This window comes from Podarcis filfolensis (genome assembly GCF_964270895.1).
Source record: "Podarcis filfolensis genome assembly, chromosome: Z".
Classification (NCBI taxonomy): Eukaryota; Metazoa; Chordata; class Lepidosauria; order Squamata; family Lacertidae; genus Podarcis; species Podarcis filfolensis.
The window spans coordinates 40,074,031-40,098,643 of NC_139617.1; the positions used below are offsets into that span (position 1 = coordinate 40,074,031).

A 24,613-nucleotide genomic window follows, 5' to 3' on the forward strand; every position below is an offset into this window, starting at 1 on the left:
GAGGCAGTATTTCAAGATGAGTAGGCAAATGAGAGTACCCCTAAACTTTTTTTTTAAAAAAGAAAAAAAGCACTGGATACTGGTACCGTCATTTTTCCACTACCCCTGGCCAGGCTCATAGATCTCTAAGGAACTGTTATTGTTATTTATGATTAATGGGGAAAGAGACTCTATTTATTTTTATTGTATTTTTTAAATTTTACATACCACTAGGGTCAAAACTCTGTGACAGAGCAAGTACTGTGCAAACAGACATTGCCTGGTTCAAACCAAAAATCCCTGCCTGAAACTCTAGAGAGCCTATTTAAAGAAAACTGGAAATGCTTTGTACATTATTTGGAAAATTATTGTAAATTCAGTAGTATTCAGTAAATTCAGCAGTAGCAATCACTGAGAAATAAACCTGAGAAAATAAAAAGATAGTGATTAATTAGACTATGTACCGTCATATCTCATGTTAGAGACGCTTTGGGTTAAATTTTTTCAGGTTGCGTCCCGCAGCGACCCAGAAGTAACGGAACAGGTTACTTCCGGGTTTCACCGCATGCACAGACGCTCAGAATGATGTCATTCACATGCGCAGACGCGGCGAATCGCGACCCGCGCAGACGCGGGTTGGGTTCTGCTCATGATGCGAACGGGGCTCTGAAACGGATCCCATTCGCATCCAGAGGTTCCACTGTAGTGGAAAAGATAATAAGGAAGTGAACCATGGAAAGGGTGGGGGAAAGTAAAAATTAAATTTGGATTTGGATTACTATCTACTTTTTAAATTGTAAAATGAAACTGAGAAATATTATTATTGGGTTCTTTTTAAAAGAAACCCTAGAGAGCCACTCCCAGTTGAATATTGATAATAAGGGAACTAGACAGACCAGTGATCTGACTTGGTATAAAGTAACTTCCTGTGCTCCTAGATCAAATTATTCTGAGGCAGTTTATAATCAGAAAAGAGCAAAAGAGATGAAACTGTTTAAAAAGGTGTGAAGATGCGTGTGTGTGTGTGTGTGTGTGTGCAATACAAGACCAGACTACAAAATCAATTAAAATCTAAACAATGTATCTTAAATGGTCTTGGTGAGCAAAACGCAGCATGCTAGATCTCCTCACCTGCCCCATCTTCACAACAACCCTGCAGGGTATAAGACTGATAAGAACTTTAGCAGGTGCAGCCTGCCCTACTGTTGGGAGAAGGAGATAGTTGCACCCTTTTTACTTCTGCCTGTCATGCCAGCTCTTTGGAAAGCAGCCTCGTCTTTGTCCCCGCCCACTCAGGCATACCAAGCCCCGCCCTTTCAAATAGGCCACGCCTACTGGGCGAGGCTTGTGGTTCGAACCGCAAGCCACGCCCACCCGAGAGTTCGACGGTTGATTACCGTTGCGCGAAAAGCTGCGGGTAGGCTGCCTCGGCGCTGCTAGGCTCCATGCCTGCGGCGCCTCCCGCGTATCATCCCTCCCGCTCTGGGACCGACCGGCACTCCGGCTCGGCTCGGCTGGTCGACTAGGCTCGCCGGCCAACAACCCCTCGCTGAAGCACCCGGGCGCCCGCCCACATTTCCCACGCCGGCAAATCGCGCCTCGGCTGCTCGCCTGCGCCACGCCCTCACGTAAGTACACTGACCAATCAGAAAGCCGTCCTCGCGGCATACCGGGGCACCTCGCAAGGCCGGCTCCTGCCTACTCAACCCGCAAGCCAAGACAGTCAACCATTCAAGAAGCACCTCTGAAGATTGGGGGTGGAACTCCCCCCAAAATCCCGCCTCCGCCAGACTCGGAAGCCAATCAACACCTTCTGAAGGACGCAGCGCACCCTGGGATTTGTAGTCCGCAGCGGGGCTGAGTTTCTTGCTTTCTTTTACGCGCGTAAAAGAGGCAGCTCCTTCGCGCCCGACCTCCCAAATATTTAGGTACATTTCGCGAGCATGTTAACTTGCTGATAGCTGCAAGTGCGCGCGCGCATGAAATCAAACAAATTGCAATATACAAACCCCACAGATTGGACACATTTGTCCTGCTCCTCCACGATTGTTCCTGTAAATTAATTCATACGATACAGATGCTGGGGTGTGGGGAGCCCATGGCACTCCAGATGTTATCGGGCTCCTAATTCCTATCAGAGCTCCCATCATCGCTAACCATTAACCCTACTGCCTGGGGCTTTGATGGGAGTCCCAACATCTAGAGGACCACCGGCTCCACAGTCCTGAAGTTAATGCAGCAAGTAAACTCCTGAGTCAAATCATTGATCAATCTAGCTCAGCACAGTGGTACCCCGGGTTAATGACTTAATTCGTTCCAGAGGTCCGTTCTTAACCTGAAACTGTTCTTAACCTGAAGCACCACTTTAGCTAATGGGGCCTCCTGCTGCCGCCGCGCTGCCATGTGCCGTGACACCCTGGGGTTTCTTGAATAATGGTCAGGGGTGCCACAGGCAACACTGGCCCCTGGCCCTCTTTCCTTCCGTCCCTCCACTGATGCCCTCTTGCCTCTCTGCCTTCCAAAGGCTTGCAAAACTGTTTGTTGCAAGCTGTTTGTTGTTCTAAAAAGGTTGAAAACCTCTGGTCTACACTAACTGACTGACTAGCAGAGACTTCCCAAGGTTTCAGAGGATTTTTTCCCTGCCAAGGATTAAAGCAGGGACTTTCTGCTTGCAAGGCAGATGCTTCATTAATGAGCTATGGATATGTTTGGATAAGAAGACACTGTCCAGCATGGCCAATAGTCAGGGATTATGGGATTTGTAGTCCAGCATCATCTGGAGGACCACTGGTCTCCATCCTTGGGTTAGACCAGAGGTTTTCAACCTTTTTGGGTCCATGGCTCCCTTGACCAACTACATTCTTTCTGCAGCACACCTGTGGGACTAAGGAGCCCGGATATGTCACCCCCATTTATGGCAGCCGCTCACCTCTTTTCGAACACCCTCCCTTGTGGAGCATTCCCTCAGCCTCCTCTTTCCACTCCTCTCCTTGGGAGTCTTCCGGGCAGCCACACCTGCTGCCTCTGGTCTATGAGTTGCCCCTGTGCCCCCTGTCCTCACACTGCCCCTTTGTGGCCTGGGAAGCACCCCCTGGCCAGGCCCAGAGGCACCATTCACCTGGGAAGCATGTAGCCAGGGCTGATGCAACAAACAGCTGTGCAAGCCTTTGGGAGGCAGAGACACGAGAGGGCATTAGAAGAGGGAGGGAAGGAAAGAGAGACAGAGGCCAGTGGTGCCCACGCCACCCCTGACCATCATTCAAGGCACCCCAGGATTCCATGGCACACTGGTGGAAAACCACTGGGTTAGACCATTCATGGAGGACAAATCCATCAGTGGCCATTAGTAACAAAACTTCTATGTCCAAAGCTGTGCACCTGAAAACATAAGAAACTGGGGAAGCAACACAACAGGGGAAAGCTATTGCCCTTGTCTCTTACTTAGGTGTTTCCCATAAGCATCTAGTTGACCCCAGTGGGAAACAGGATGCCTGATTTGGAGGATGGCTGGCCTTGATTCAGCAATGGCTCTTTATCATCAACACAGTTAAGTTAGCAAATTAAATTTAAAAAACAATACTAAGAATGTCACCATCCAATAATCTGAGTTTCTCTCTCCCAAAATAGTACGTTGCATTTCTCTTAACTGGAGAGGGAAACGAGAAGAGGGCCCCCATGCACACAGTGGAAATTCCTAAGAGGCACAAAAGTGTTTCCATATGTGAGACTTTCAAGAAGAGGACGGGGTAAGAAAGGAAAGTGACGGGGAGCGTGATTCAAGGAAGAAAGAGATGTTAATTAAAACACATCTCAGTCGCTTAAATCTGAGAGATTCCCCTCCCCCCCCAAAAAAAAAATTCAATTTTTTCAATATAGATAAAAGGTTACAATTTGGGGGTGGGGAGAGAGGAAAATAGCATTTTAAAATTCCTGGGAAAGGCAGCTTAGCAGCTTTCCTAGATGAAATCAGTTTCAGTAGAAACCTCAAAAAGGCAAGGTCCTTGTTCAAATGAGTCGTCTCCCCCCCCCCCCCCCCGCCAAACCCCCAAGTGGGAGAGAAGTTTAAACTCTGCAGTGATACAGGAAATTCAACCAGAAGAAAACAAATAGACTGCAGTCAGATTCCCCTTAAACACACATACAGAGTTAGAAAGACAAAAGCCTGAGACAGTGAGGCAAGATGGCGAGCACAACGGCCGCTCCTGAGGACTGCCAGCACCAACTGGTCCCCGTGCCACCAACACTGCTACCGCCGTGATCGGGGGAGGGGGGAACCAGGGGTGCCCAACATGACAACCCCACAGGGACTGGGAGCACCACACCAACGGCGCAGCAGACTTCCAAGGCTCGGAGGCCTCCGGAGCCGAACAGAAAATGAAAAGATAGAAACCTGGCAAGCCAAAGATGTACACTGTCTAAAAACAACAAACCCATACCAACACAAGAAATGCAAGACAAACTAGGGGACACCCAAATACCTTGGCTAACACACCATCAACTACATGCCTTCTTAAACAATCTAGCAGTAAAATCAGCAGCCACTAGGCCCTTGACCCCCTTCGAAAACCTTCTCCTGGCAGCAGAGGAACACGGCAAAGGGATGGTATCCACAATACAGTAGTACCTCAGAAGTCGAACGGAATCCATTCCGGAAGTCCGTTCGACTTTAAAAAGTTTGGAAACCAAAGCACGGCTTCCGATTGGCTGCAGGAACAATCAAAGAACAATGGGAGAACAACATAGGCTATGAAATTAACCCCACCCAATGGACTAGAATGTGGTCTAAACCTCCCTTTAAGTCCATATCAGCCAAAAGAAGGGAACTCACTCTGAAACTCACCTACAGGTGGTACTTAACACCACGGAAACTAGCACTAATACACCCAGGAATCTCACCAAAATGCTGGAGAGGATGCACCTCCACAGGCACATACCTCCACGTGGTGGGAATGCCCTAAAATCCAACCCTACAAGAGATATGCAAAATAATCAAACAGGTATTAGAACTCACCCCAGAACTGGCCTCATAGCAATACACTGGAGAGACCTGTCAGGAGTAAACATGGGCCAATGGTATCAAATTGTATGGGAAACAGCCTTACTAGAAAACCTAACCAATAAACTGAAACTGACACGGGGACAATAGAAGTGGACGCCTTCACCCCAGTATAACTCCCCTTTATCACATAAGCAGCCCAACAAGACAACAGTAAGAATCTTCCAACAGTATACAAATCAACCTGGCTTACCTGACCCAACAAGCCCTACCCCCCCCCTCACAAATGCAAACAAACCCTACTACAGGCGACCAACCACACCCTGCCCCCCAATACCTCTCCCTACCAAGGTAAATGAATAGAAAGAGAACATACCCAGCTGACGCTGACACAAAACCCCACAAGTACACTATATAAAATACAAGCCTCACCACACCCACCCCTCCTCTCCCCACTCTTCTTCCCCAACCTTATACTGTACTCAACACTAATGTCCCACAACAAATATACAGTGGCACCTCTGGTTGCGAACGGGATCCGTTCCGGAGCCCTGTTCGCAACATGAGCAGAATGCAACCCACATCTGCGCATCGCGATTCGCCGCTTCTCTGCATGACATCATTTTGAGCGTCTGCGCATGCACGAGCGGCGAAACCCGGAAGTAACCCTTTCCGGTACTTCTGTGTCGCCGCGGGACGCAACCTGAAAATGCTCAACCTGAAGCAAACACAACACGAGGTATGACTGTACTGTAACTGATTTGTAAGAAAGACTGTACAACCTGGAAAAAGAGACAAACTATGTACTTTTGTAAACCAATAAAATTTTTAATAAAAATAAACACACACACACACAGTGTCATAAACCACTTCAATACATAATCAGAATTCTGATCAGAGCTCTGCTCCAATTCAGCTACCTTTCTCTGGCTTGCTGTTGCCAACAGCCTTATAGCTGGCTGAGGGCAAAAGGCCCAAGCTGGCTCACAGTCAAGGGTGATGCGGGGGGGGGGGGGGGGGTTCTGCCGGAAACGTGGGCAGCCCAATCTGTGTGTTCTGGCTGTCTCCCCTCCTGTGTGAAGCCAGCAATCTGGAAAGGCTGGTGAGAACTTCAGCCTGATACAAACCATGCCTTGTTTAGAAGTATAAAACCCACTTGCATCTGCACCATACATCTAAAACACACTCAGGCCACTTTAAATAACTGTGGTTCCCCGCAAAGGATCCTGGGGACTAATTGGCTACGGGTGCTGAGAGTTGTTAGGAGACCCTTCTTGCCCTCCAGAGATCAATCTCTCTTCTCAGCGAACTATAGTTTTGTGAGGGAAATAGGGAGTCTTCTAACAACTCAAAAGAGATTTTACTTTCTTGGGCTCCATGATCACTGCAGATGGTGACAGCAGTCACGAAATTAAAAGACGCCTGCTCCTTGGGAGAAAGGCGATGGCAAACCTAGACAGCATCTTAAAAAGCAGAGACATCACCTTGCCAACAAAGGTCCGTATAGTTAAAGCCATGGTTTTCCCAGTAGTGATGTATGGAAGTGAGAGCTGGACCATAAAGAAGGCTGATGGCCGAAGAATGGATGCTTTTGAATTATGGTGCTGGAGGAGACTTTTGAGAGTCTCATGGACTGCAAGAAAATCAAACCTCTCCATTCTGAAGGAAATCAGCCCTGAGTGCTCACTGGAAGGACAGATCCTGAAGCTGAGGCTCCAATACTTTGGCCACCTCATGAGAAGAGAAGACTCCTTGGGAAAGACCCTGATGTTGGGAAAGATGGAGGGCACAAGGAGAAGGGGACGACAGAGGACGAGATGGTTGGACAGTGTTCTCGAAGCTACCAGCATGAGTTTGACCAAACTGCGGGAGGCAGTGGAAGACAGGAGTGCCTGGCGTGCTCTGGTCCAGGGGGTCACGAAGAGTCGGACACGACTAAACGACTAAACAACAACTAACAACTCACAACACCCTGAACAAACTGCAGTTCCCAGGATTCTTTGTGGGACGCCATGACTGTTAAAGTGGTAAAATTATTATTTCATGGTGCAGATATATGACCGGGATCTTAACCATGATTAGGATGCCAGTGTAGGAGACCCTAGAAGGGGGCCACCCACAGGTGGGCCACCCACAGAGGGCTTTGGCCTGTGGACCACTGTTTGCTTAACAACAGCCCATCAGATACCTGTGGGAAGCCCAAAAGCAGTACCCAAACACAGAAGCACCCTACCCTCCTATGGTTTCAAGCAACAAATATTTCCCTTTGACAAATGGTGGACTGGATGTGGAACCAAGTATCTCAGGGATGGATAGCCTCAGTCCCAGATGTGGCCCACTGGCATTTCAATATAGCCGTTGAAATGCTTTCTAGACCAGTGTTTCCCAACCTTTTTCTGACTGTGGCCCCCTTCTGACCTTGTTTCCTTCATGTGCCCCCCCCATGGACTTAGCCAAGGGGGAGACAGGGGGCAGTTGCCCCCCAATAAGAAAAAATCAATGCCAACAAAAATCCTGGATACACCCATGCCCTGCTGTCCTACCAGTAGAAAGGTAGATATGTAAATGTTTTGTTTATAAATAGTACATGTTTTATTTATAATTTATACAAAATACAGTTATACAAAATCATAGGAACATAATGAAATATTGTTGAAGCAGAAAAAACACAGAATGATAGAGCTGGAAGGGACCCCAAGGGTCATCTAGTCCAACCCCCTGCAATGTAGGAATCTCAGCTAAAGCATCCATGGCAAGTTACCATCCAACCTCTGCTTAAAAACCTACAAGGAAGGAGAGTCCAGAACCTCCCGAGAGAGATCCATCTTCCATGTATTATAAAAAGCAAACAACACTTATTTGACCCCAGTTATTTGACACAGAGGGGGAAACCTACAGACACAGTTCAAAAGGCGCACAGGCAGTTCTGTACATATGGGAGAATTTTAAAAAGCAATTGGTCCTCACTGACTTGGCGCAAAAAGATCTTGTCATCCGGGAGGAGCCCTGGTTGCCTAGATAAAATACTATAGCCCCCCATACCCTTACCTGGGAGTAAGGCCCACTGAACTCAGTGCAGCCTTCTTCTGAGTAGACAGTTATTTACTAGATGCAAGTGAGCTTGGCTAGGCACTGGGGTGCATTTCACCCTGCAACTTGCAGAGCCGGGCGACGCTGCTGACAGGCTCTGCACCCCTCAGCAACATCCAAAGGCCGTGATTGCACCCTGCACCTTGCAGTCAGGCCCAGACTGCCACCGCGCCCAGCACTGGCATCAGCAACAAGCAGCGCCAGCTCACCCAGCCCAACCCATTGCCACCCCACCACTGCACTTAGCTGACCTGGGGGTTCTGGCTCGCAGGCTCTACTGGTCAAAATGGGAGCCTCAATGATCGCCCCATCCCTCCAGAAGCAAACCAGGACTGCTCCAAGAAAATGCACGTGGTGAAAAAGGAGCAGTAGGTCCTGGTGAGCTGCCCCCTTACCCACTTGTGATTGGCCAAGCAGATAGTCAGCCAATCAGGATCCCCCCCCTTCCCTTATCACTTCCTTCTGTGGCCCCCTATCCTTGTGCTGTGGCCTCCCATTTATGCAATTTTCATCTGTGACCCCCCCCCCAGAATATCCTGGGGCTCCATATGGCCCTCAGTTGGGAAACACTGCTCTAGGCTCTTCCCCACCTCAGCCACACTCCCTCCAGGGACAGACTTTAGTAATTTTTGTTTGTACGATGCCCTGATCCATGATCACTGCAGATGGTGACAGCAGTCACAAAATTAAAAGACGCCTACTTCATGGGAGGAAAGCAATAACAAGCCTAGACAGCATCTTAAAAAGCAGAGACATCACCTTGCCAACAAAGGTCCGTATAGTTAAAGCTATGGTTTTCCCAGTAGTGATGAATGGAAGTGAGAGCTGGACCATAAAGAAGGCTGATAGCCGAAGAATGGATGCTTTTGAATTATGGTGCTGGAGGAGACTCTTGAGAGTCCCATGGACTGCAAGAAGATCAAACCTCTCTATTCTGAAGGAAATCAGCCCTGAGTGCTCACTGGAAGGACAGATCCTGAAGCTGAGGCTCCAGTACTTTGGCCACCTCATGAGAAAAGAAGACTCCCTGGAAAAGACCCTGATGTTGGGAAAGATGGAGGGCACAAGGAGAAGGGGACAGCAGAGGACAATATGGCTGGATAGTGTTCTCGAAGCTACCAGCATGAGTTTGACCAAACTGCGGGAGGCAGTGGAAGACAGGAGTGCCTGGCGTGCTCTGGTCCATGGGATCACGAAGATTCGGACACGACTAAACGACTAAACAACAACAACAACGCCCTGAGCAAGCCCAAAATTTGGCGCTCCTCAATGAATCTTCTCATTTATGGATCTTCTCAGTTCTGCCCCACCCCCAGCCCCCAGATCGTGCAGGGGAACTGCCTGCAGCATCCTAAATCTGTCGCTGCCCCTTCTCCACAGGCCACAACACACAGCCCCATTGAGAGTAACAGACATGATTAACTTGGGCCCATTCACTCTCCCCCAATATATATCCCAGCACTGAGGGGACCCCCTCACTCTGTCATAATGCAGGTATGGGGGATATTTGGCCCTCCAGTTGCTGCTGAATTGCTATTCCCATCAGCCTCAGCCAGCATGGCCCATGGCCAAGGATAATAGGAGCTGGGGGGCCAAGCATTCCCCACACGTGGCCTAATGGAAAGGCCAGCCCCACTAGATATTATGCATAGGAGCGGCTCACTTATTTGGAAGAATGAGCAGTCAGCCATATTGCTGTGGCAAGTTCTGAATTGGCTCATTTGACTTTCGGTGCCGAGTCCTTTGCTGACGAGTATTTTGACAGGGGACACAATGCGTCTCTGTGCAGAGGCGCACTGCACCCCTGCTACAAACTAGGGATAGGTAGATCAGCCTATTTCTGTTTCATGTCAGTTTCTGTTTCAAGTCAGTCCTTTTCCTCCTGTTTTCTGTTTTTTTTAAAGAACACTAAAAATCCACATTTCAACCACACACACTTTCTGCATGTCCATTTCACTAAAACACACATTGTATTGCACCCCTGCCCACAAATAATGTTTTTTTACTGGTTTTCCCCCTAAGATATGCATCTCTGAAAACAATTTCACTGCAAAATATACCTTTCCAAGAGCATCTTTTGAACCAAAACAGAATTCAGAGAAGTATATATTCCAATAGATAATTGAGCTCTGGTTTGAATGCAAGTACAGTGGTACCTCAAGTTACATACGCTTCAGGTTACATACGCTTCAGATTACAGACTCCACTAACCCAGAAATAGTACCTCGGGTTAAGAACTTTGCTTCAGGATGAGAAGAGAAATCGTGCTCCGGCGGCATGGCAGCAGCGGGAGGTCGCATTAGCTAAAGTGGTACCTCAGGTTAAGAACAGTTTCAGGTTAAGAACGGACCTCCAGAATGAATTAAGTACTTAATCTGAGGTACTACTGTATTGGAACTGTGGATTTGGTTGGCTTTCTTGAAAATGTGGTCTGAACAACATTCTGAATAACGGCCAGAGACTTTGCCAGTTCAATCTGCCAATTAGTCACAGAATTCAGCCTGCTGTTCTGGAACTACAGCTTTGCTTAACTCCAAATATTTAGCTCCATTGACACATCTATTACCACCAAAATAAAGAGAGAGGAGGGAGGGATGGGGGGGGGGGGAGAGAGAGAGAGAGAGAGAGAGAGAGAGAGAGAGAGAGATTTCAACCATTGTTGCTCATTTCCCAGAAAAAAAGTGAGGGGGCGCACATGCTTTTAAAGAAACGAAGCAAACCGCAGCTCATAAATCTCACTCTCTGTCTCAGGAAGTTTCTATTTCCAGCCACAGCAAAATTATTTCTTCCTCCTCATCTTCTGTGTCTTTGTTGTCTTCTTCCCCCTCCCCTCCACAACCAGGAATAAAAAAATAAACACAAAACTCTTATAGCCAAGTAACCACTCTGTAGTGCCCTCTTGTGGCCCCGCAATGGAAATGCAGGCTCTGGCACACCCAAAGCCTTGACTAGCAGTTGATAGGGTTCTTCCCCAAGCTAGGGGTTTTAAATATATGTCAATACCACATATGTGCAGCATCAATAGAAGCTTGTACCAAAATTCCCTACCCCTCGCACTTCCCAGAAATAGTGGAAGTCCCTTGGAAGGGGTTCTAGGAAAAGGTTTTCATCTTTGGAGCTTGCATCTTTGGAGCTTGCAGCATATTCCAAGCTGAAAAACAATACACTATCAACCCCTGTGTTATTAGAAGGGGGGAAATGAGCACCAAAAACATTCATCTATCAAGGAAGTCACCCTTGGCAAGATTGCAGAAGAAGCAAAAAAAGAGAAAGAAAACAAAATCACAGCCTGAAATGCAATATGTTTTTTTTTGGGGGGGGGATATCTTGCTAAAGGCTTCCTTCCTTACCTCATGCTGTCAGCATTTCTTGCCCATTTAGCATGAACAAGAGGGTGGAGAGGGGAGAGAGAGGCTAATTTTTCAAAAATGAGAAGGAAGGCTATAAGAAATAGGGAAGAGTTAAGCCTGAATGACGCACATTCTTCAGCTTAGATGCTACCAAGTTTAAAAATCTGAGGTCCCAATTTTTCCAAGAACCAGAGAGAGTTCTCCCTGCCCTCTCCTTAGCCCAAGTCAGGGCAATCCACAATGCAGCAGTGAGGAAAACCACATCTCAAAGGAATGGTAGCAAAGCTCAGAAGCATAGCCCGGCTCTGAAAATCCTGGCTGCACACCAAGAACACACTGGTAAAGAAGGCGGGGGGGGGGGGGAGAGAGAAATTCAGTTCAGTTTGCATTTAAAGGCGAACCTGTCTAATTCACACTTTCTGAAACTATCCATGAACTGAAACACAAGCATCTTTCAAATTTCGAGCTTCTCCTAAATGTTGCAGTGAGGTTCTCCAGCCAAGTAATATGTGCAAATATGCATAATGTGTGCATAAAAGGGCACACTTTGTGAAAATAGCATACAAAAATGCATCACACCACAGGAAATTTGCTTTGCAAAAGCATGTATCTCAGGCAAATTTGCGTACAAATGGGCATATTGCAAGACACGTGCACTAAAATGCTGATGAATTTTTCATGAGGACCTTTAAAAATGACAACAATAATAACTGAAAACTGATGTGGAAATATGGAGAACTGAATTTAAGGTTAGAAAAATAAGAAGCAGGGAGAAACTAAAATTACATGCTCACCAATTCCTACACACATTTGCAAATAAATGAGGCCCTTCACTTCATCCTAGTAAACTCATCCGGTTTTTAGCCAATTACTGTGGCATCAGAATACAAAAAGGAGTTTAGAAGAAATATGCATAATTTGTTTTTAATCAACCTTGCAGATAAGCCTACAAAGTTACGAGCCTGAATGGGGGTGGTGGTAACCATCTTGCCAACGAGCATACATTGGTAAACTCTAGACTGTCAATATTTTGCAAGAGGGATTCAAGCCCACAAGGGAAATTTAGACTTGCACAATTAAGGTGGATTAAAACCTGTTGCTAGCACAAATCCAACTTTTTTTAAAAAATAAACCAGACTGTTTGCAGTTAGGAAAGTGACAGGAAAATGCACTGAAATGTGTGGGATGAAAAAATAATTAAAGAGAAGTCTTATTAAGCACCAAACAAGCAAATCGGAATGAATGCTCAATGAAGATTGGATATAATCTAACCACTGTGGAACCTTTGTGTAAGAAAATCATGATGGATGCTCAATAAAAATGTCATCTGGAGGAGCCCATAGGGTACTAGCCTCTTAGAAAGCTAGTAAAACAAAAAGGCCAAATGGACTGGTGGAAGAGGAAGACATTGATCTATCTCTTCTCTGTCTGCCTGTTGCATTTCCAGGCTGTTAGTAGAGCAAAAGGCTTTCCTTCCTTTGTAGCTGGCATAGAAACCAAGAAGGTTGGTGGAAGAGGGATGGGGCTTGGACACTTGCCTGCAGGAAATTCCTGATCACCTACTTGTACCAGGCAAGCTGTTAAGCACAAAAAAGAATAAAATTTGTTTATAAAATACTGAAGTTCATTAAAAAAACTGGGTGGGGAGAATTCAAAAAGCAACCACAGATTGTGGATTATGAAATGGCTACATTTAGGAATTCTGCAAGTTGCAATTCAAAATATAATTGAGCCCTCTAGTAAAATGATCACCAGAGTCATCTCAGAAACGGGTGTTCCCTTTCTGGGTGTGAGAAAAAGAGGGGTGAAAACTGAGACAGGAGCCAAAGAGCAACATTAATCAGGGGCTTTCTAATTAAAATAAATCTCTTGCTATTCCTGTTCACTCTAAGGGGGCTTTATGGGGGATACCGTCCCAGTTGTTTGTACTCCAGATCTATACCCTGTCCCCCTTGAGCTCTATATTTGAAAACTCCATCAGGGCGATTTCTAAGCATTAACTCACAGCAAGGGTGGGAGATCTTTTTCAGCACAAGGGCCACATTCCAGGGATGGGAAGGGCCAGAAGCAAAAATGGCCGCAGCAAGGGATGTGAATTTTACCACTGTCCAGTAGGCTAGTTTGTGTGTGTGTCACAAGAGGATTTAGGGGAAATGTTCTAGGGTGCACCCTCAGTTCATGTGGAGCATCATCTAGACCTGTCGTGCCTCCCACACTGAATCAAAAGTGCAGCCATGGGTTACTGTCTCCACAGAAGGGTGGAAGCAGATGACGCAGTCTTTCGGGGAAGTTGGTCTGCTTCTGCATTCTTGACCTTCTGACTGAGGAACCTTTGATAATGCCCAGATCTCACCCTGTCTAATTTCTTGTCAAGTAGCTCAGTTCCATCCTGTGGCCCAAACAGAAATACAGTGGTACCTCAGGTTACATACGCTTCAGGTTACATACGCTTCAGGTTACAGACTCCGCTAACCCAGAAATAGTGCTTCAGGTTAAGAACTTTACTTCAGGATGAGAACAGAAATCGTGCTCTGGCGGTGCAGCAGCAGCAGGAGGCCCTATTAGCTAAAGTGGTGCTTCAGGTTAAGAACAGTTTCAGGTTAAAAACGGACCTCCGGAACTAATTAAGTACTTAACCTGAGGTACCACTGTAACAGGTTAAGAGCAGACCATTGAAATTAAAAGTCCTGAATTACTAATGTCTATTATTTCCAATGGTTCTCTCTCGCCCTGACCTAGCCACTGTGATCCACGCGACGGTCACCTCCAGACTGGATTACTGTAACTCGCTCTACGTGGGGCTGCCCTTAAGACTGACCCAGAAACTCCAGCGGGTGCAGAATGCTGCAGCGAGACTCCTTACGCGGTCTTCGCTGCAAGATCACATTCACCCGGTGCTATACCAGCTGCACTGGCTCCCGGTGGAGTACAGGATCAGGTTTAAGGTGCTGGTTTTAACCTTTAAAGCCCTATACGGCCTAGGACCCTCGTACCTACGGGACCGCCTCTCCTGGTATGCCCCACAGAGAAACTTACGGTCTTCAAACAAAAACATCTTGAAGGTCCCAGGCCACAGAGAAGTTAGGCTGGCCTCAACTAGAGCCAGGGCTTTTTCGGCTGTGGCTCCGACCTGGTGGAACACTCTGTCACAAGAGACTAGGGCCCTGCGGGACTTGACATCTTTCCGCAGGGCCTGCAAGACAGAGCTGTTTCGCCAGGCCTTTGGCCAGGGCACAGCCTGACTCCCTCCCTCGGCAATCTTCGCGGAGCTCTGGCCCAATGGTGGCCAGTGGCTTGAATTTAATTAATTTTATAATGAATGATTTTAGAGTGTTGTTTGTGTTGTACTTTTGTACTGTTTTATTGTTGTTAGCCGCCCTGAGCCCGGCTTCAGCTGGGGAGGGCGGGATATAAATAAAAATTATTATTATTATTATTATTATTATTATTATTATACACTGAGTAGGCCTAGTACTGGATACAACCAAGTGGGCTTTTAATTCCACTACAGTTGTTAAGAAGGTTACAACTGCCATGTTTGACTGCTTTGCAAAATGTCATGTACCAGTAATTATTTTTATATACAATAAAGCTCTAATGCAGTAATCACACAGTCTGCATTTATTGCATTGCATCTCTTTCTAACCTCACTGCTAACATTAGATAGATAGACAGAGACAGATATCAACACACACATACACATGTGTACACACACACTCACTCACACCCATCTTGGGATAACAAATCATGCATCTGATAGTGGACTTTAAAGTTAAGTCACAAGTGGTGATTTCTACATGACAAACTCCTCTGAACAGAACACTTCTCAGTCTCCACTGATTCTGCTACATCTGTGCAGCAGCTGTGATAGGATCATGCAGTCATTCCAGTGCAAGGATACAGTCAAATTGCCAGTCCCCAGAGCAGCTTGCAGATGCATCTCTGCCTGATGTTCAGGAACACAGGAAGCTACTTTGGTGGACTCAAACTATTGGTCTATTTCAGGGGTCCCCAAACTAAGGCCCGTGGGCTGGATAAGGTCCAAGGGACTCGTTTATCTGGCCCACGGTGACCCCCGCCACCCGCTCTTACCGGCACTGCACTGCATGACTGCCCACTTCCGGGTCGGAGTAGCACCGGAAATAGCTTGTGCCCATGTGCAAGTGTTATTTGTGCATAAAGGTAAAGGTAAAGGGACCCCTGACCATTAGGTCCAGTTGTGACCGACTCTGGGGTTGCGGCCCTCATCTCGCTTTACTGGCTGAGGGAGCTGGCGTACAGCTTCTGGTTCATGTGGCCAGCATGACTAAGCTGCTTCTGGCGAACCAGAGCAGCACAAGGAAACGCCGTTTAACTTCCTGCTGGAGCAGTACCTATTTATCTACTTGCACTTTGACGTGCTTTCAAACTGCTAGGTTGGCAGGAGCTGGGACCGAGCAACGGGAGCTCACCCCGTCGCGGGGATTCGAACCGCCAACCTTCTGATCAGCAAGTCCTAGGCTCTGTGGTTTAACCCACAGTGCCACCAGCGTCCCGTTATTTGTGCATGCGCAGGCATTAATTCCGGTGCACGTCCGGGTCGGAGGAGGCCCGTGCACATGCGCACTAGCTATTTCCTGTGCTTCTCTTGCCCGGAAGTGTGCTGGAAATAGCGTGTGCGCACTCTTATGGGCACGCGCTCCCCCACCCTCCAGCCCACCGCGTCATCGCCACTGGAGACACCGGCCTGACTCTATTCAGTCCAGCATTGTCTACTCTGACTGGCAGAAGTTCTCCAGAATCTCAGGCAGAGGTTCCCCCCATCCTCTGCTCAGCAGTGCTGTCAGAGCTGGAGTTTAGGGCAGAGGTCCAGGGCTCTACTCGGCAAGAAGAGGCCCCCAAATGCAGCACGTTTTGAGGCAAGTGACCCTGTACTTTGCCACTTAGAAAGGCAGGGAGCCCATTTATGAAGTCCAATTAACATAGGAACCTTCTGCATGCAAAAACGTGTCCTCTGCCAGTGAGAGACAATCTCTCCTTTCTCAGCTAGGCCCCTTTCTAATCAGGAAATAGTATTTCATGCAGAAACAGAGGCCTCCTTTGAGGGCGATTCTTGCTCCTATGTGTTCAAAAAGTGAAACCTTTTCAGGAGAAAAAGAGTAACAGTAGGCATCCAATTTTAATTAAAGGGATCGAGGATGAATTGCTACTGTGATGTTTCCTCCAGCCTACCTCGCATCACATTGACAGAAATCAAATATTTACATATGCAAACCAATTCAGATAAAAATGTGGCCTAGAAATCAATTAAAAGAGTTGTCACAACATTTATTAATTAATTTATTTTTTAATGGGGCAAGGATGATAATAGGAAAGCCATCAAGAGACCTGGCGCACTCTGTTCACAGCGCTGGGGGAAATGTTAAAATCCACTCTCATCAGTCGCCAGCTTTTAAGACCTCAAAGCAATATTGCAGCAAAGGAATCCAACATTGTCACCGTCACGGCTAAGGCTGTAATTTCCAACAAGTTCATACAGGCACATGCCAAAACCACGAGGAACCAAAAGGGAAGGGTATTTCTGTCTAGTCCTATGAAAAACAAATCCTAGAAGAATCAAGGGAAGAGGGGCAAATCTAGCCAAAGAAACATCACAATTACATTAGGCTGTAGTACTGAACATAAATACCATGTTAAATAGAATAGATAAGCCTGCTATCCTCCATCTCTTGACACGATCCTTGAATCTTTATTAGTTGCCAAGCAGACAGAAACCCAACAGGTGAAGGCTTTCTCATCTCCATCCTGGACAAAGGTGCCCTTGCTGAATTTCTTTCTCTTAAAGACCTTCAAGAAATGGGGGGAGGAAGAGGGGAGGCACCTGGAAAGGAATAACAAATAGGCACAGATGCTCGGTATAACAGTTTGAGCAACAACACCCAAACTGTGCGCCAAACCATATGAAAGAACAGTTTGGAGTGTGGGGGGGAACTAATTCAATAATGCAAGGCTCCACAGGGAATTTTCAATAGATCTGCTGACAGACTGTGGTCTATCTCCTCTCACCTTTCATAGGTTGCTTCCAGAAAGCTTGTTTATTGAGTATCCATCCCAATTTGTTTGACCATAGAGATCAGATGAAGTGGGGAAACCAAGGTTTGTTCATTGCACCCTCCAAGAATGTCCGTTATCACATAATGCTAAGTCAACCCATCTGATTTGTTTTGTCCCTGCCAGGGAAGAGAAGGGAGTAGGGAACGTTCTGTGTTCGTTCACAGTAAACCCAAATAAGCTATGGTTTGCCACTATGTGCATACTGGGCTGATAAGTGATCTGTGCTTTAATATCCAGGGGGTGTAGCCACTAATAGTCCTATTCAGGGTAGACCCATTGAAATGAATAGCTCTCTTAGGGTCATTACTTTCAATGGGCCTGCTCTGATTAGGTCTAACATTGCATACAACTCCTGGTGGGTGGGTGGGTGGAGAGGGCTTAGTAATGGTTTTTAATGACAGGTGGGAGGGCTAGATTGCAAACTGTCCTAAACTGTAACAAGGCTGCTGCATCAGCCTCCTGTCTTGGAGAATTTCAGAGAAACATAGATAGGCTAAATATTATAAGAAGAGCTCTCCTTGATCAGATCAAAGGGTTCGACTTGGTCCAGTGTTCCATATCTTACAGTAGCCGATCAGATGCTCTTAGGAAGCTCACAGTGAATGCAAGCAGACATTCATATTCTCCAGCAACTAGATATTCAGGGGTTTAGAGCCTCATGGTGGATGTTCCATTCAGCCAACACAGCTAATAGCCATTGATAGCCTCTCTTCCTCCCCCTCCAGGAATTCATCTAATTCCCCTTTTAAAGCCATCTAACAGAGTGGCCTTCACAGCATCTTGTGGCAGCGAATTCATACATTAATTATGTATAGTATGAAGAAATACTTTCATTTGTCTGGCTTCAGCCCACTGCCAACCGATCAATTTCATTGCATGACCCTGATGGAGATTAGATATATGTATGGCTATAGATTGATAGATACAGATACAGCTGTGCAAACATTCTCCACGCTGTGCAGAATTCTATAAAGTTGCATTCTTCTTTTTTGCTATATAAAGCAGTCCCAAATGCAACAAATCTGTTGATAGGTGGGTGTTTTTTAATTTCTTACTGGAATGAGAAAGTTGGTGATGTGTGAGGCCATATTTACCATTCCCTATTAGTCTAAAATGCATCTCAAATCTTCTATTTTGTACTTTGGTTTAAAAACTACGTTATTCTTATTTTTCTGAACAGAGAGAGAAAGAGAGAGAACTAGCTGTTGTATACAGTACTCCGAGTGCAGCTGCATTCTGGATTTATATAACGGCATGACAGACACTGAACTGTCTTATATTCATCCCCAGTTCCAATAATCCCCAGCATGAGATTTGCTTTTTTCACCAACGCGGAATGCTGAATTGACAGCTTCATTGAGCTAACTGCCGCAACCCAAAAAACACTTTCCTGGTTAGCCCCCACCAGTTTGCATCCTTTCGATTTATATTTATACCAGTTTACTAGGGGATGCCCCCCTGCTTTCTCTGCTTGCCAACCCTGTCACCCCACCAGCCCATTCGTCAACTGTGTTTCCCCCACACCAGACAACCCCCCCTTCCTTTACACTTCACTGCTCCCCATACAGCTCACCCCCACAGCTCATCCCAACCCATTTTAAAGGATGAGACATTTCACAGAGTGGCTTGCTAAACAACTTGGTGAAGCACCTCTCCCCACTCTGTAAACCCGGCTGCTGCTGCTGCCACATTTAAAGGAGGGTGTGCTTCACAGAGTGGCTTGCTAACCCTCTCTGTGGATTGATTTCCTCCCCTCCATTAAACTGCTCACCCGGGCCACCTGCCACCATAGCTGCTCGCTGACTCACTTGCCCACCATTTATCAGGCTGGAGTTGGGGTAGCCCCCTATTGGTCACAACACAAACTCCAATATGACAACAGCATTACATTTTTATGTACAGTGGTACCTCCAGTTACGAACTTAATTCATTCTGGAGGTCCGTTCTTAACCTGAAACTTTTCTTAACTAGAGGCACACTTTCGCTAATGGGGCCTCTTGCTGCTGCTGTGCCACCGGCACATGATTTCTGTTCTCATCCTGGGGCAAAGTTCTCAACTCGAGGTAACTCTTCCAGGTTAGTGGAGTTGGTAACCTGAAGTGTTTGTAACTCGAGGTACCACTGTATTTAGGAAGATATGTCAAATTAGGGCCATTCTGCCCCAGGGTACATCACTTTGAACCCCAACACTTGGAGTGCCCCCCCCATTGTAGGGTGAACAAATGACAAACAGGAGGATGCATACACACCCTGCAAGCAAATCAGGAAAGATGCAGGATTAATGCTCAAAGCAGAAGAACCACTCCGTAAACGGAACAGAACAAGTGTGTGATAAAGATCAGACAAACTCTAACCACCACACAAGCTTTGTGCAAGCAAATCAGGATGAATGCAGGTCACTTGAAGAAGCGCTTCCTTAATTTCAACTTAATTTACCAGGTTTCTCCAAGCCCAGTTTTAAGACATCCTTCTGGAACAATTGGCTTGGGTTAAAGCCAATTAAACTACAATAGACAAATAATATGGGAGGGACATTTTTAGGCCCCCAAGTCATATTCAAATGTCTCTTGGGGGGGGAGTAGTAGAATGTCCTAGAATAAATCAATTAAGTGTGATGTTAGAGGAAAGGGACTCAAGTCTCTTCTTCTGGATCCAATTTTATGGGAACATTTCCCCCCCCCCACCACCTCAAACACATTACACTGAAGAAGAGCCAACCATCATATGCAAGAGTAGACCCATTAAAATGAATGGACATAACTTACTCAAGTCCATTGACTTCATTGGATCTCCTGCGAGGATTACTAATGTTTGATATCACCTATTGTGATTTCCTATAAGAGAGATGGGGACCCTGTGGTCATCTAGATGTTATTGGACTACATCTGTCATCATCCTTGATTAAAGACCATGGTGGCTGGGGCTGATGGGAATTGGAGTCCCACAACATATGGTAAAGCCTCAGATGCTTGATGTAGAATATCTAGGTTGTAGGTCTCAAAAGGTAAAGGTACCCCTGACCGTTAGGTCCAGTCGTGGATGACTCTGGGATTGTGGCGCTCATCTCGCTCTATAGGCCGAGGGAGCCAGCGTACAGCTTCCGGGTCATGTGGCCAGCATGACTAAGCCGCTTCTGGCGAACCAGAGCAGTGCATGGAAACACCATTTACCTTCCCGCCAGCGCAGTACCTATTTATCTACTTGCACTTTGTGCTTTCTGTTAGGTTGGCAGGAGCAGGGACCGAGCAACGGGAGCTCACCCCATTGTGGGGATTCGAACCGCCGACCTTCTGATCAGCAAGCCCTAGGCTCAGTAGTTTAGACCACAGCGCCACCTGTGTCCCTAGGTTGTAGGTCTACTCCTGTGTAAATTCTCTAATGAAAAGTGCACCCTGGGCATGATTTTACCACATATCATTGGGAGGAGGTTTAATATTTATTTAGGGCAGGGAGTTAATCTCTCAATGGATTAAAACATTCTACCCTCAGGGAACACTTTCTGTATTGGCAAGCCTCCAAAACCAACAAATCAAAACCTCTGCCATGGAGCTGGTTCTGAGTTACAGGATTCTGGAGCATGTTCTAAGGTGCACATCTCACAGGAAGCTAGATGCCTTAAGGTCTGAATCAGTATAAGGCAGACTCCTGCGCATTTTAACACTTTACTCAGAACCATAGGGACTAGAATCTTATTGTATGTTTATGAGAAGAGCCATAGTTCAGTGGCAGGGCACATACTTTGCATGCAGAAGGTCTCAAGTTCACTCCCTGGCATCTTCCGATAGGACTGGGAGAAACCCCTGCCTCAATACCCTGGAGAGCTGTTGCCGGTTAGTGTAGACAACACTGAGATAGACGAACCAATAATCTGACTAGGTATAAGAGCAGCTACTTCTCTTACTAGTCTGGTAGACACAGAGAAGGAGGAACTGCGGGCAGCCAAGTGAATGGACTAGAGGAATAAATGTAGGGCTCCATCACTGCTATGGTCCCAGAACCTAGCAGCAATCCAGACTCAGAGGCACCAACTAGGGAGCTAGACCAAGCTCATGGCTGGCTGCTGTAGATCAGAAGACCACTGTACCTGAGGTTCCCGGACAGCCCCTTGGGAGAACGTCCCATACCACATAGGGCATGTCGGGTCAGAGGCAAGACCCTCACAGATGCCATCTCCTAAGCATCAAACTGCACCTCACCTGTCCAACAACACATGGCACATACCACGCAAGAGGCTATGGGATGGAGGACGAGTGCCCATCTCCAGGGCAGAAGGTTGGCCCTTTAAAACTCTGAAGTTCTCCACAAAGGGAAGGAGCCTGAAGAGGTACTCTGAAGATAAAGCTTTTAAAGATCCCCATCTGCAGCAAGTTGCTCACTCAGTGCTCTCTGTGATCCTGCAACCCCTGACCAGCCTTACAGATCTGGTATTGGACCACATCATGACAATCCCTGCTCCACAACTGCCACAGAAACCATATGGGCGGCCAGGGGGTGGAAGTTTCCTCCTCTTCCACAGAAATGAGAAGGGCCAGTAGTTCTAGTGAACTTACTTACATGCATGGGTGTAGTCAGGGAGGACGGGGGGGCAGCTGCCTGCCCCCCCCAAATCAAGTAAATAAATAAAAATACTTAACTAACCAATCTCGTCAAAGATAGTTCGGTTCTGCCCCCTCCCCCACATAAGCCTGCCCCCTAACATAAATCCTGGCTATACTTGTGCTTATAAGGTGCCCTTACAGCATTCTTGTGGTGGAGGCAAATGAGTTAGGGCAGAAAACACACTCCCTCACCAGCATAGTCAATGGTTCAGGATGATGGGAATTGTGGTCCCACAACATCTTGGAGGGTGGGGAGGAAACACCACCCCTGCCTTGTTATATTCAATCCAAGGGTGGCCCTGGCTGTCAATCTCCTCCTCCTCACTCTCAGTGTTGCTCTTGTAGGGCTCAGCAAGGAGGAGAATTGGGGCCCAACCAGAATTAGTTGTCTCTGCTTTTCACTGGCTATGATTCCACCTGTTATGGGGTCTGTCTCTGCCCATCACTGGCTCTTGCTCCACCTCCTGTTGGTCTCTTTGCCTTCTGCCCCACCAGTCCCAACAAGCACCAGTCACCACTGAGGGCTATATGCAGTTCCTCGTCCAGTTGTAGCTCCTCAGTGGAAAGAAAAGTGCACTCTGCATGAACTCAGAAGCACACTTTCTGAGATCCCCTTCTCTCCCAGACTCAAAACTGAGGCACTTCTTTCTCAACACTGGCCTCAGTCCCTTTTTCCTTCTAAGCAGATCCTCTCCAAACTCAGACCCTGCTGTTCCCAATATGCACAAACGATATACTGTAGATATATTCTGCACCGTATAATTAACTACAGTACATAACAGCAGCTTCAAAGGGGCAGCACAACAGACAAAAAGCCAATGTTAGTCCTACTCAGAACAGACTCATTCAAATCAACGTGCGTGCCTAACTTTAGTTCGTTCATTTCAACGGGTCTACTTGGAGTAGAACTTAGTTGGAATGCAACACAACGTCAGCAGAGCTTTGAAGGGAACTGAATCCGGGATCAAGAAAGCCAGGTGGGTGGGTTTTTCTGGGGGGGTGGGGTGTCTCCTTAATGCTGTCTACCTCCTGGGCCTGGTTCGGTTCTGTGAAGAGGAGAGAGCTGGGGTGGACTCGGCGGAGGGGGGGGAGACAACACCCCAACCCACCGGACCCCTTTTTAAGATCTTCTACTGCAGCAGGCGCTGTGACTCCTAGATCCCAACGTGGCAAAGCTACGGCAACAACCACTCAATGCAGGTGTGTGGGGATCGGGAGCGGATGGACCGTCCCTCCCAGATGGCTTACTGAGAGACACCCCCTCCCGCCAAGAGATCCAGCCCGATGTTCCCAAAGCGAACACCCCATAATAGCAACGTTGCTCCCTTACTTGTCGCCGTCGCTCTCGCATTCAAAGCTGACTCCTTTCCGCAGCAACGCGGCACGCCGGCTCCTCAGCTTAGTCAACGGAGCCGCTTCCAACGCCATCGTCCATACCGCCCCGCCTCGAAAGCCCCTGGATCCTGCGTTGGTCCTGGCTGCTGGAGCAACCGGAGAGAGCTGGCCGGTCTCCCCGCTTTCTCTTTCTTTCCCTTTCTCCTCCCTCCGAGCGGCTGGGTCCGCCCAGTTTTGGCGAGGGGCGCACGGAAGAAGTGGAGGAGGGGGAGGCAGAGGAGAACGGCCGAAAAACTACGCCGCCCTCGGCGCCGATGCCTCACCTGGCGCAAATCCAGTCTTTCATTTCGGGAGCGCCTGCAAGCTCTTCCCCATCTCAGGTCCTTCGGAAGCGAAGGGGTGGGGGGGAGGACAGGCGCTCTGCATATGTCCAGACGCACTGTGCTTTTTAATCGTGGCTTTAGGGCCTGTGTCTAAAGTATGTCAGGCAAGATGTTGTGTGTGAGAATTAACTTGTTATAATTAAAAGTATGAACTGTGGCAGGAGTTTGGTAACTTGGTTGACCTTTAACACAGGATTAGAGCAGGGGCCAGCAAACTTTTTCAGCAGGGGGCCGGTCCACTGTCCCTCAGACCTTGTGTGTGGGGGGGCAAACTTTTTTTTTTTTTAAGAACCAATTCCTATGCCCCACAAATAACCCAGAGATGCGTTTTAAATAAAAGCACACATTCTACTCATGTAAAAACACGCTGATTCCTGGCCCATCCACAGGTCGGATTTAGAAGGCGATTGGGCCGGATCCGGCCCCCAGGCTTTAGTTTGCCTACCCATGGATTAGAGCAATTGATGGAGGGTAATTCTGTGACTGGAAGCCCTCATGGCTCTGTCCTCCCTTCACTGCGGGAGGCTGGATGCCTCAATATCAATTGCTGGGAATCACAAATGGGGAGAACATTTTTACACTCAAGGTCTACTTCTGGGCTTCCCACTAGGAAATCTGGTTGGCCACTAACAACAACAACAATTTTATTATACAAATCCTACCCATCTGGCTGGGTTTCCCCAACCACTCTGGGTGGCTTACAGCATATTTAAAACATAGTAAAATATCAAACATTAAAAACTTCCCGATTTCAGATGTCTTCTAAAAGTTATGTAATTCTTTATCTCT

At 47.2% G+C, this 24,613-nt stretch overlaps 1 protein-coding gene across 6 annotated transcripts in view; it reads right to left on the reverse strand.

Moving 5' to 3' along the window:
• GARNL3 (GTPase activating Rap/RanGAP domain like 3) overlaps nt 1-23,784 on the reverse strand; it is a 109,860-nt gene extending 86,076 nt beyond the window's left edge. Inside the window, exon 1 of one of the 6 annotated variants that reach the window (XM_083596940.1) lies at nt 23,437-23,784. In XM_083596940.1, coding sequence (XP_083453066.1) covers nt 23,437-23,534 — 98 coding nt within the window. In that variant the 5' untranslated portion in view covers nt 23,535-23,784. Of the gene's footprint in view, nt 1-1,376; nt 2,168-23,436 lie in introns of those variants that run through there. The other 5 variants (XM_083596943.1, XM_083596938.1, XM_083596942.1 and 2 more) reach the window with 5 other exon arrangements.
• Between the last annotated feature and the right edge of the window lie 829 nt (nt 23,785-24,613).